Raw genomic sequence first — 12,701 nt, 5'->3', positions numbered from 1 at the left:
TCTCACTCCTTTAGGGAATATATAGTCTGCCTTATTGTGAAATTGCATTTTGACCACTCTCACTTGACCAACTTTTCTATCGCAAAAGAATTACTGCCTTTTTTTTTTTTTTTTTTTTAAACTCATGGAGTGTGTATGGGAAACGCTACCAAAATTCTTCCGGAATAAAAAGTGCTACAAAAAGGAATCACATATCTGCCTGACTAGGTATTATTAAGAGAAATGGAGACCTTACAGAAAAGGGAGTAAGTTTCTAAAAGCACATGCTTATGTTTTAATTTTTTTTTTTTAAAGAAATGTTTGGCTTTTTCACTTCTGGTGTTTCAAGAATACATTCATCTTTTAAAAGATGCAAGAATCATTTAGTGGAAAATATTTTGGAGGAAATTACTCCATCTTCATTTCACAGATTCGTGATTGTCACCTCTAAAATTCCAATTTCAATCATTTTGTAGTTTGGAGAAGGAAGGATGCTTCTCCTTTTAGCACAAAATTACTTTAAACTGACTTTCACTAGAGGAAAAACATGCCACTTAAAGTCACCCAACTGAAGAAAATGAAGTCCAAACGCCCAAGAAGTGTTTACTCAGTTTTTAACACCTACTATACTTTGAATCCTGTCATGGGTCTCTTTTATGCATTGTTGATCTTTAAAAGTCAGAAGAAGAAGAAGAAGAAGAAGAAGAAGAAGAAGAAGAGAAGAAGAGAAGAAGAAGAAGAAGAAGAAGAAGAAGAAGAAGAAGAAGAAGAAGAAGAAGAAGAAGAAGAAGAAAAACTCGCTCAGTTCAGTAACTTCATGTGGAGGGAATTTCACTCAACAATGAGAGTATTGGGAGATGTGAAGTAGTAAAAAGAATGTCATGCTTTCTTGCAGTTTCTTATCTGCTACTAACGCCCACCCCCCCCCACCCCTCCCCAAGATCAGCAGGTATTAATCTTGCAGCATTCGAATAATGTTCCCATTTTATCTATTTTGCAGCACCCCCTTTAAGCACCCCCTGAGCTCGCTAGCTGCTTCCTAGCTCAGAAAACCATAGCAACCCCAGTCCGCACTTCTCCAACTCAGGATAGAGTTCAAGTTGCTCTCCTCGAGCCCTCCTGCCTTCCGATGCGTGGGAGACGCCGGCCACCGGCTAGGTGTCCTGGCCCTGCCTGTCCTAGGCACGGGGCGGGGGAGGGGCCGCACACGCACACGCACACGCACACACACACGGTGCCGCGTCGTTTAATTGGGAGGGAGAAGGGAAAGTAACATCCGAAAAGGTGAGAGCACTTTGAGAGTTCTTTGGGTTGTTGGTGATAGCATCTCCGGGTGCTCTGGGACCGTCGGCTGGGCCGCCGCGCGCCGGCCCCCACCTGCCCCCCACCCCCCGAGGTAGGTCCCCGTCTGGATCACGGCTTTCCTAAAGCTTTCGGTTTTTGCCTCGGTTTGCAGCCCGCACGTTCACACGCGGGGGTGGGGGAGGAGGAGGGGGGAGAGGCGGGGCGGGAAGGTAGCCGGGTCCCGGCCCCGCGCAGCCCTCATTCGCGGCGCTCGGACTCGGGCGAAGTTCTCGCGCAGCCGGCTCGCCGCGGCCGGGGCCGGTCCCGGCGGGCGGCGGCGGCGGCGGCGGCGGCGGCGGGTGCTCGGAGCCGGGCGGGGCGGCGGGCGGCGGGCGGCGGGCGGTGGCGGCGGGCGGCGGGCGGGCGGCGGCGGCGCGGGGACGCGCGCTGTCTCTTTAAGGGAGCTCGGTCTGGGGTGGCGCTTTCCTCCGCGAAGGCTCCTTTGATATTAATAGTGTTGGTGTCTTGAAACTGACGTAATGCGCGGAGACTGAGGTCCTGACAAGCGATAACATTTCTGATAAAGACCCGATCTCACTGCAATCTCAAGCGTCCTCTTTTTGGTGCTGCTCGTTTCTCCAGACCCCGCGTCCTCTCGATCGCTCGCTCGCCTTCCTATTTTTTTTTTTTTTAAACAAAAAACAACACCCCCCCTCCCCTCTCCCACCCGGCACCGGGCACATCCTTGCTCTATTTCCTTTCTCTTTCTCTCTCTCTCTCCCTCTCTCTTTCTCTCTCTCTCCTTTTTTTTTTTTATAAAGGGGGGGAGGGCAGGGAAAGGGGGGGAGGCAGGAAGGACCTTTTTCTCCCCCCCCTCCCCCCCAATAATCCAAGATCAACTCTGCAAACAACAGAAGACGGTTCATGGCTCTGGCCGCCGCGCCACCATCTTTCGGGCTGCCGAGGGTGTTCTTGACGATTAATCAACAGGTAAGGAGGGGCCCGGGCGGGCGGCGGGGCCGGGGGCCGCGGGCCGCGGGGGCCGCGGGGGGCGCGGGGGGCGCGGGGGGCGCGGGCGCCCCTCGGCCGGGCCCGGGGCGCCGCAACGCGAGTGCTGCGCCCGCGCGTGTGTGCGCGAAATGTGGGCGATCGCGAGCGGGGAGCCCTGGGAATTAAAAGTGACTTTCTTTGAAAAAAAAAAAAAAAAAAAAAAAAAAAAAAAAAAAAAAAGCAAGCAAGCAAGCAAGCGAGAGGGAGAGTGTGCAGAAAGCCAAGCGCAGGCTTCTCGGGTTTCACATGCATTTTCTTTCTTCCTTTTTGCGCGTGTGATTTCTTTCTTTCTTTCTTCTCTTCTGCTCTCTTGCCCCCCCTCCCCCCTCCCTCCCTCCCTCCCTCCCTCCCTCCCTTCCTCTGCTCCTTTCGGTGGGTCTGAGGCCACTGAAGCCTTAGAAACGAGCGACTTCAAACTGCAGTAGCCCCTGGAGTCAGGAGGGTCAAGTTCAGCCGCCAGGGAGGAGGAAAAACAAATCCCCATTTGCCAAAAAAAGAAGTTTCAGGCCGGTGCCCCCTCCCCCTCGCAGCCCCACTCCCCCTCGCTGTCTCTTTCTGGCTGATTTTAATTCTCTCCTACCGGGCGCAGCGGAGGAGCTGGAGGTGGTTGGACCCGAGGGGCCGCCGCCGCCGCCGCCGCCGCCGCCGCCGCCGCCGCCGCCGCCGCCAGGGTTCTGGGGCTCCTGACAAGCGGGGAGCAGACTAGGCACCAGCATGCAGAGTAGTAAGTTGGGCCAACTTGGGAGGGTCGGGAGGGCCCCGGCGAGGGGCCTTCGTGTGGTCCCCGCAGTGGGGAAGGCAGCCCGGGACTGGCTTGGGCTTTGAGGAGTTTGCAGAGCCAGGCTGCAAACTTTTTGCCTGGAAGGCCCAGCCGGGCTGGGGACGGCGGGTGTCGCATCCCCCGGTGCACCCGCCTGTGCGCGGCGCGGGGCGGCTGGCCGGGTCGGTGCCCGGTGCGTGCCATGTGGCGGGGCCTTGCAGCGCGGGCGCTTCCGCAGGGGCCGAGGCAGGGGCCGAGGCAGGGGCCGAGGCAGGGGCCGAGGCAGGGGCCGACTTCCTCCGCCGCGCGGGGATGCGCCCTGGGTCGCGGGTCAGCGGACACTGGACGGTGATTAAATGCCGGACAGCGGTGGGACCTCCAGGCGGACGGGCGCGTCGCCTTCTGTCTAGTTCCTGTTTGGGTTCCAGACAGACGCATCCCTGAAAGGCCAAGGCAAACATCGCCGTCCCTTCAAATGACTCCAGGATTATAGGACCCCATGAATAATTTGAGGGTGAGGCGGAGGTGGGAGCTGTTTGAAGTGCAAAAGCTGGTTTTTTTTTTTTTTTTTTTGTGGCTGGGGAAGCTTTTCTTTTCTTTTTTCTTTTCTTTTCTTTTCTTCTTTCTTTCTTTCTTTCTTTTTTTTTTTTTTGTTACTACCTGTGTGAGATGGTGGTGTTTCCCCCCCCCCACCCCACCCGGGGGAAGTCAAGTAACCGGTTTTATGGCCCCAAGACTCTCTAAAGCAATTTAAGTTAGAAGGCGAGAAGGACTGGTGGGCTTCAGAGGGAAATCTTGGACTGATTAGGTTTTAGGGCTCGCTTTGCTTCCTCCTGTCTCTTTAGGCCTCAAAACTGACACTATTGAAAGTTTTTGAGCGAGAGCGGTGGGTCTTAATGATGAATCCCAATTATGATAGACTATTCATCCTTTTCCTACTTTCCGAAAATCACGGCTAGAGTTTTTAAGTGAGGTAAGTGAAGAGAGGAGCTCAGCAGAGAAGTGAAATCGCAGACAAGTTGGGCCGATTCATTGAACTTTTATAGATCCATTGAACTTTTGTAAACGCACCAGGTGAACAGGGGAAGGTCTGGGAGGAAAAATAAGCACAAAAAGGAAACTGGAGATAGGGCCGGGGAGAGAATTAGAGAGACATGATAACTCTAGGCCTGGTGGTTGGCTGAAATTTGATTGTTCAAAGCAAAAATTATATAGGGAGCTCTAACCACTCTTCAGAATCCTCCTGCTCTTAAGTTAAAAACCTATGGATCTTGCTGGCATCATGTTACTTTCCTGCTGGTTTTAGGAAAAGTTGATCATTTAGAAAAGGCTGCCAGAGTTAAAAATGCAAGGGGCAGCAAAGGAAAGTAATGCGGCAGCCAGTTCTTGACGTGGACAAAATGAGAATGAAAGTTTCTGAGCTCACTGTTGTCAAGTTTCTTACAAGTTGCTCATTTGCTTAGAACGCAGCTTTCTCAGATATTCCACCGGTTAATGTAAAAAAAAAAAAAAAAAAAACAAACAAACTAGCTCTGAAATGGTGTGGGCTTTTTTTTTTTTTCCCCCCTTTCCCCAAGTATGCCAGGGTTTGTGAATAAATACAGGGTTTGTATGGGAAGATGAAGCGTTTCCTGTAAGTTGTGATGCTGACAGGACAGTCTGGAAATGATACCAACATTTTGAGGATTTTTTTTTTTTTTTTACCTTTAAGTGAAAGTCTATTAATGACATGCTTAATCTTAACAAGTCAAACATATTGTTCTTAGAGCTTATCTCTCCTCAGATTTCATAACTTCCTTTTAAAGCCATACCCCTGGATGGAAACATCCCTGGATTCAGTGAAATAGACAGGGCCACGGGCGTGCTAAGGTTTGACGATTATTTTTGAATGTTAACAGTGTGAAAATAAAAGTCCTGACGGGGAGGTAGAGCTCTAATGCCGCGTCATGACTTGATTTCTCTAAATGTGAGGCATTCCCAAGGCTCACTAATACTCTGTTGACAAAGTATTGCTTACCACGGTGAGCTGATGTTTACGGCTTCCTGATAAATCTATTCTCTGGTAGGTGTATGTGTGTAGAATTCTTTCCTCCACGTAATCATCAACTCTGACGCTCTCCAAATAAATGGGGGGACTTAGTAAGTTCCTTATAAAAAGTTTGTCAGTCCTTTGAATTCTGGACGCTGTAAGGGTGTCTTTTGCTGTTCAGATGTTGTCCTTTGTCTCTGAGAGGTAACAGTAAAAGTAAGGAGAAAGGTGTCATAGTAGTAGTGAGGTCTGAGGTTGATTTTTAGAGCTCACGTTCCCATGATTACTGTTTTAAACAATTTAATACAATCTTTGCTTGAAAATAGGTTAGAATCTATGATAGCACGTTCACCCGAAGTGTTGTACGTGCCTCTTGCATATTTTCACTATTATTTTTACTTTTCTTTTGAGTCACGTACTACTCCTGAGTTTACTCCGATTGTCAGAGTAGAACCCTGTGGAATACCCATAAGGGAATCTTCATTCATGAAGAAACCCTTCAAAACAGGGAAATGAAGGCATCTGTGGAAAAGCTGCTTTTACGTTTTTAGTATTTCAATGATGTTTCTGTTACTGTTATTATTTGATGCGTGCGTGTGTGTGTGTGTGCGTGTGCGTGTGCGTGTGTGTGTGTGTGTGTGGAGACAGAGAGAGAGAGAGAGAAATATCACAATTTGTAGTTAATGATCTGCATGTTCCTATTAAGATATGCCAAAGGGTGTTAAGTTTTAATAAACTCTTTTCTTACCTTCTTTGTGGAGGTAAATAAGTGTTAACCAAAATTTTTAAGCAGACTTGTTGGAAATTGTTTTTGAGCTAGAACTTTATTTGGACTTTGAAGTAAGCACAGATACTGATAACTGGCCCTTAAGTGTTTTTTTTTTAGAATGTACGTAATATAGATATTATTTTTTTTTTAATTCACTGCCCCTTTTGGTGGCAGACAATAATGTAATAGCACTATGCTACTGTGCATAAAACAAAATAGACTTTAAGAAAGTTACGGGCAGGTGTTTATAATTGATTTAAAGGGAAAATTATTATTTTTGAAATAAGTAATGCACTTAAAATAAAATGACTGGTGCACATTAAAACATATTCTTATTAAGATAGTCTCTGGTGTGTAAAATGAAGCCATTCATTCAACAGACTGACAACTTTCCACTTGGTATTTGCCTTTGCTTAATTTAGTTTCCGCAGGACAGCTAGTGTGGTAGTCTGCATCTGTTTTTGGCAGGCACAGAAAACTATAAACTGAGACAGTTCTGTCCCAAATATCGCAGCTCACAAGTTACAATCAATTTGATAAAAACAGGCAAGTTTTATGGACTTGCTTTCTGTTCATCCTTGGTCAAGCTTTCAGGTAACAGGTTTCTTTCTCTCCCCATTTTGCTGGCTATAACTACTAGTACCATTGATAACTAATCCAGAGTCCTGTCTACTCATTTATCTACCTTATTGATTATTTATTGAAATTTTTGGGGAAAATGACAGGATATGTAGACTTGGCTTTGCTTTAATTATCTATGTGATAACTACAGTTTTTGATATCCTCATACAATACAGCAGGTAATGAATTCTTTGTTACTCTAGTAGTTTCATAATTTCTGGAATTGCGGGGTCTCCCTTAGATAAAATAAGAAGAAACTTAGAGCCTTTGCCAGGTAGAAAGCTCATCTAATTCTCCGAAGTTCCTTGTGATTGTCAGGTACAGACTAGCGTACTTTGCAGTTATTTTCGCTGAAAAAAAAAATTAAGCAGTTTTTAAATAATCATCCCAATTATTTATCTTCCTCAAGCTCTAACCAGTGGATGAAAGTAAATACGTGAAAATGCCAAGTGTTGTTTTATACTACTGTTCAGTAGCCAACAGAGCTTCAGAGGGAATAAGCACTTTTAAAAATTTACCCTCAAGTGTGAGTGGGTCTTATGGTTGTTTATTTGTATAGGATATTTGATTAGTTATCTATGTATGACCTTTATAAAGACTGCCCTTGATGTTGCTCTTATGGTCACCTTTAGGGTTATCCTATCACTTTGTGGTTTTCAGATCCCTGGGAACTGAATTCGTTGGTCTTGCGTTTGGGTCTCTGATGGGTATAATAATGCAGAACTGGATTCAGTTTAGAAAGAGATCTTTGGGCTTAAGGAGTCCTATTTAACTGAATTTGGGGACAGATCTATGGATGGAAGTTATTTGAATTGTTGTTGGTCTGAGAAGCAGCCTGACTGGTCGCTGAATCTATAGTAGGTATTATAGGAGTGTCGTCTAACTTTTTATCATCGCCCCCCCCCCCTTACTCCCTGCTTATTTTTCTTCTAAGAGTACAAATCCAAGTAGCAAAAACAAAGATGAAATTATCTCTGCACTTCAAATTTGAAGCATCACTGGGAATCATTTTCTGATTCAAAGCTCTAGTTGAAATACAAATAACATCAAAATGCCTCCCCCCCCACCCCCGCCAAAAGACATTAGGGCTATGCTTTTTGTTCCTCAGCATGTTTCCTTAAACATAAGAAAGAAAACTTTTAATTTTTAAAATGTTTCTAGCTCTTTAAAAACCTGCAGTAAATACTTTACAAGTGGCTAGACACCTTCCCTGGTGGTTTAGTTTATACAAGCAGGAAACTTTCTCTCCTACTCTTTCTCTCTTTCTTGTTTTCTTTAAACCAGCTGACGTAATGCCAAACTTTGCTTTAAAAGAACAGACAGAAGTAATTGGTAGCTTTTAACTTTTAATAATGTTCTGGATTGGTTTTAGTGGCCAAAATGCCATTTTTTTTTTTTTTTTAAAGTTCAAGTAAGAACGGGCTTGTGGCCTGAGGAAGAAAGGCTCTGTTGATGCAGTTATTTTTATTCTTGTTTTTCAATCTGTTATTAAAAATCTTTCCTGCTGAGCACTGCTGGATTTCTCCAATTGCTCTCTGTGATGGCTGGTGCATTTCAGGTTACCGTAACTTAAACGGTTTTTGGGTTTTGGGGAGAGTGGGTATTTGTGTTGCGTGATTTCTTTCTTATTTGGAAAAAAAAAAAAACATTGTTTTTGTTTCAATCGAGATGAATTAATTTAGATTATCCATGGCGACAGGTCAACGAATGTGTTTCTATAAAGAATGTTACTTACACCTGTTAGCAAGAGCCTGAAATGTGGAAGTTTAATTGTGACGTTAATCATTTTTATGTGCAGAGGAAGGAAAATAGATGAAACTTTACAAAAACATATTTTTAGATTGAAAGCGTTAATCTTAAAGGCCAGTTTGTTTCTGCTGGTGGTTCTTTTATTCTCCCAATTTTAGATGATAATTTTTTTAACCCTATTTATCACACACAGTGTTTTTAGTTTCCTTTTTTTCTTTCCTTTTCTTCTTCTTCTTTTTTAAAATAGTCATTTTCTCTCTTCCTGATCTTACACAGGCAAACAGAACCTTCTCCGGTTAAGAGACATCTTGGTGATGTTGATTGACATCAGGGCAACTTCAGAAGCTGGCAAGTAGGAAAATCTTTTCAGAGGGCAAAAAGATTTGTGCCAGTTTTTCCTTCCTTGGGGAAAGACACTCCACCCAGAAACGGGGCCCTCCGCCCCATCTGGTGGGCAAGAACTGAGTATCGACATTACTGGTGTGAATTGTTCATAAGGTTTAAATCTTATGGTTACTTGTCTTGGACTTGGCTTTTAACCCCAAATTTGTTTTGAGAGTTTTTGCTTTTCTTTTCATCACACAGAGCGTCTTTTAAAAATAATGCATAACTGAAATTAGGTATCACGGAGATACCTTAAAATGTCTTTTAAGGCTCTTGAAATTATGGAAAGCATTCCGCATATTCAGGGAAGTTGACGTGTTCTCTGCATAGAAATCTGACAGTTTGACTTAACCTTACGTCTTTCTTTCTCAGTTTCTCTTGTGAGAGCTAAGACTTTAGTTCAGATCAGGGGCATACCTTCTTTGCCATCTACTCCCTTACTTACGGATTTGTCAGGAAAAACTTTAGGAACTGACGGCTATAGTTGTTCGCATCAAGCATGCTTGAGAGTGTCTCGGAGTAAGTCTTACTTTGTTTTATTTTTCAGAGTTTTCAAACATAAATTCAAAGTTACGGGTTTCTCAGCCATTACATTTTTCTTTAATGAATGTCGGTTTATTACTTCAAAACCGAGGGAACAGTAATAAAGTTTGGCAAGAAGGAAAAAAGGCAGAGGATGGTGTTCCTTAGTATCAGCAGTGTGTGTACTGTTCAGTGGTGGGGAGGCCTTGGGGAGGCTTTGTGGGAGATGATACAAAAAAAAAAAAAATCCATCAATTGCGCATATGATTCCCCTCCCCTTAAGGTTTACTTAAACAATATGTTTCAGTTTTGCCTCAAACCATTCCGCACCACTTCTGCTCCCAAGAATCCACCAGTATCTTGGTTCCTGAGCGATTAAGGATGACACTTTCTGTTGTATAATGAACTGCAGTGTTGTTTGAACAAAGGTAACATACTTCGATTTGTATAATTTTTTGGTAGTTACTAATAGGATACCTCTAATATGAGAGGAAAGCTAGCAGTGTAAATGCCTGCAAGTGCTGGAAATATCCAAGATTAGCTATACTGTGTTTAAATTATTGCTGGTGTGTGTGCATGCTGTCTGTGGTGGTGAGTGTGTTTTATGAATGTAATGTACGTGGACTGATAATGGGCAGATACACCTGGATGGTGTATTCTAATATGTGAAACCATTAACTCTGCCCTTTAAACATGAATCTTTTAAGGAGTTACATGACCTGCTTTATGAAGGCTAGAAGTTTGAAATGGGTATGGGGTTTAAACATAATGAAGCCATCATTATCATAATACTTATATCTACTCTGAATTTACAAAGGAATTTTTTAAATGACCGAAAACTATAGATCAAAATGCCACCTTTCGGTGTTTTTTAAGAAATGCTTCTGAAGAAGAAGTTTTAAAAGTCCCATTTGTTTCTGTTAAGTGACAGTGCTGTTTCTGAATATATCTTTTTATGGGATAGGACTTTATAGCTTATACTTCTATCCCAAAACGTTATGTAGAAATAATATGGAACATGTAAAGACTCCGTACTGTGACCCAGTGCGTTTTTCCCTAGGGTGATGGATTCTCTGCGTCACCCAAATGTGATGCTATTTGCCAGGCTTGTAATACTGGTTTTGAGGGTTGCTGTATGTCCTATTTCATCAAGCAACACAATACAACAACTTTGGTATCTAGGTAATTGACACAAACTAGGCTCTGGAAAATGTTCCAAATACTTCTAACTAAGTCAGAAGTTAACTTATATGTTCAATTTGTTTAACATTTGAATAAACAATGACTCATTGTCAGCTATTTAAGCATTCTATGGTAGATAGTATTAGAAGGAACTATACAAGTGTCCATAGTTTATTTTCTGTCTTTTTCTCCCTTTATTTGGACGGAGCATGGTTCCTATTTGCATTTATAATTGCTCTGTTAATCACTTTGTATTCTTGATAGTAGTATAGTATTGTGAAGAATAAGGAACATATTCGTACTATCTAATGTATATATCTCAAGCTGTAAAAACATTAATAATATATAATTTAATTGAGTATTAGAATAACCTAGAATGAACCCAGTACAGAATGATGGATACATCACAACTGCTCTTTAGACATGAAATATATTTTAGCTGAAGAAAAAGAAGATAAAGAGGATTTCAAAGCCTCAGAGTTTTTTTACTTGTAGAATTTGGATAGAATTTGTGAAACTTACTATTTAACAAATACTTTTAATACAACCTGTGCTTCTTGATTAGATTCTATGACATGGCTTTCAGCGAATTCTTGTGAATCAGCATTGCAACTTTTTCCTATAGAAACATATATTATGTCTGAGATCAGAGACATCCATAAATAGTGTAAATATATAGGGCAGGAGTTAGTTTGTGGAATCTGTTTTCCGTATTACGTGATACACTTCATGTGCAAAGGGATCAAGCATTACTAATCTAGTTTTAGCTTTATTTTCTCTGAGCTATGCTCAAGTGCAGCATATGAATTTGTGACTTCATATTAACTTAGTGCGTACATGTACGTACACATATCTATATTCTCACTCGTATAGAATGTTTCACATTACAGGCACTGAATGGAATTTTAACCTATTACATATTTTTTTTAAGTGACTTTAGCCTTTGTAATATCCATTTTAATTACTTGATGCATCCCAACACCTATCTGAAGGTTAATTTAATTATAATTTTGGTTCTGAAATGAGAGCAAGATAGGCAAAACAAATTAAAAACCAACTTCTGCTTGTGACTTCTCTGTGATGTCATTATTCAGACATCATCTTTTCCTCTGAAAAAATGTATAAATAAATAGTACATCAGCCTATTATTTTCTCAATTCTATTAAGTAGTTCTGAACATATAAAAGTTCCTGAAAGAGATTTTGGTTTTTGTTCCAGCTTTGCTTTATGATTCCATTAAATTTTTTGGAAAGACAGTAGTTACTCACTGTAACTTTTAAAAATACCATTCAACTGATGGAGTTAAGACTGGTCATATACATATTAATTTTAGTCAAGGCCCATGTTACTAATTTTTCTCATGACATGTTAGTCTCATTGTTGAATGATTAATAATTTTTTTTATCAACTGTTCCTGGATATAACTTTGAGACTTTTAAAATCAGGTATTTGCTGTATCTGGCAGCTGAATTTTTATGTTATTAAATCGATTTGATTATGAATCGGAGAAACACAAGGGATTATATTTAATACCAGCTTCAACTTATTATTGGAAATATTATTTACAAATTTTTCACCTCAGTTCTGCAAACTTGGGTAAGTTTTAGAGAATAACTTAGATGCAAATGGCCAGTGGAAGCAATGACATCCAAGTAAGGAGTAAAATAAATCATTATTTTCTGTAACTTATAAGCAAATCTTAAGAGTTGTGTGTGTTTTTTTTTTTTTTTTTTTGCATTACAAATTTGCATTACATTCACTGCATGTAAGATGTGGTAAATTACTGTAAGAAACTCACTGTCATCTAAACCTCAATTACTGTGAACTGTTTATTTAACTCTCTATCCCATTACTGTTTATTCTACTTTTAAATGTCCTGTTCTTAAGACAATTTCTGTTGTTGAAAGAGTGTTCTAATTATTTACATTTTGCTTTTTCTTTGGCTTCTGATAAACTTTAAGTAAGGAAACTGTTACTTGTAAGGTCTTAGGCTGATAGTAAAAATTATAATGTACACATTATACATATAAATGTGTACATGATCTTGCCTTTTCAGTTTGTCATTTAACTCTTCAGTGTTACACATATTTGTGTGTACCTGTGTACAGACCTATCATTTATTTGTACTCCCAGATATGTTCAATGCATCATTGCTAATTTTTAATTATGTATATACATGCTCTCTTCTCACTCCCCGAATAATTCGATATGTCATTGGCAATAATAAACACTTAAAGATGAGACCAGTAGTGAATTGAAATGGAAAACAGAGGGGGTAGATATTAGTGTAAGCAGGCTTTCCTCCTTTTTTTGTTTCATGTTGAGTTGCTATTTAAAAAGATATGTGTGTATGTGTGTGTGTGTGTGTGTGT

General features: G+C 41.5%; 1 protein-coding gene across 12 annotated transcripts in view; it reads left to right on the top strand.

The window, feature by feature from the left end:
• The first annotated feature begins 1,031 nt into the window (after positions 1-1,031).
• The window catches only part of TRPS1 (transcriptional repressor GATA binding 1), a 261,462-nt gene continuing 249,792 nt past the window's right edge, over positions 1,032-12,701 (top strand). For 5 of the 12 annotated variants that reach the window (XM_055313988.1, XM_055313990.1, XM_055313986.1 and 2 more), the window contains exon 1: positions 1,815-2,253. Coding sequence is in view for 1 of the 12 variants with exons in the window: in XM_055313987.1 (XP_055169962.1) it covers positions 3,028-3,037 (10 nt within the window). In the remaining 11 variants the exon portion in view is untranslated. The other 7 variants (XM_055313987.1, XM_055313977.1, XM_055313978.1 and 4 more) reach the window with 6 other exon arrangements.

The sequence above is a fragment of the Nyctereutes procyonoides genome, unplaced genomic scaffold (genome assembly GCF_905146905.1).
Source record: "Nyctereutes procyonoides isolate TBG_1078 unplaced genomic scaffold, NYPRO_anot_genome, whole genome shotgun sequence".
Classification (NCBI taxonomy): Eukaryota; Metazoa; Chordata; class Mammalia; order Carnivora; family Canidae; genus Nyctereutes; species Nyctereutes procyonoides.
This window is presented reverse-complemented; position numbering and strand designations above follow the sequence as displayed.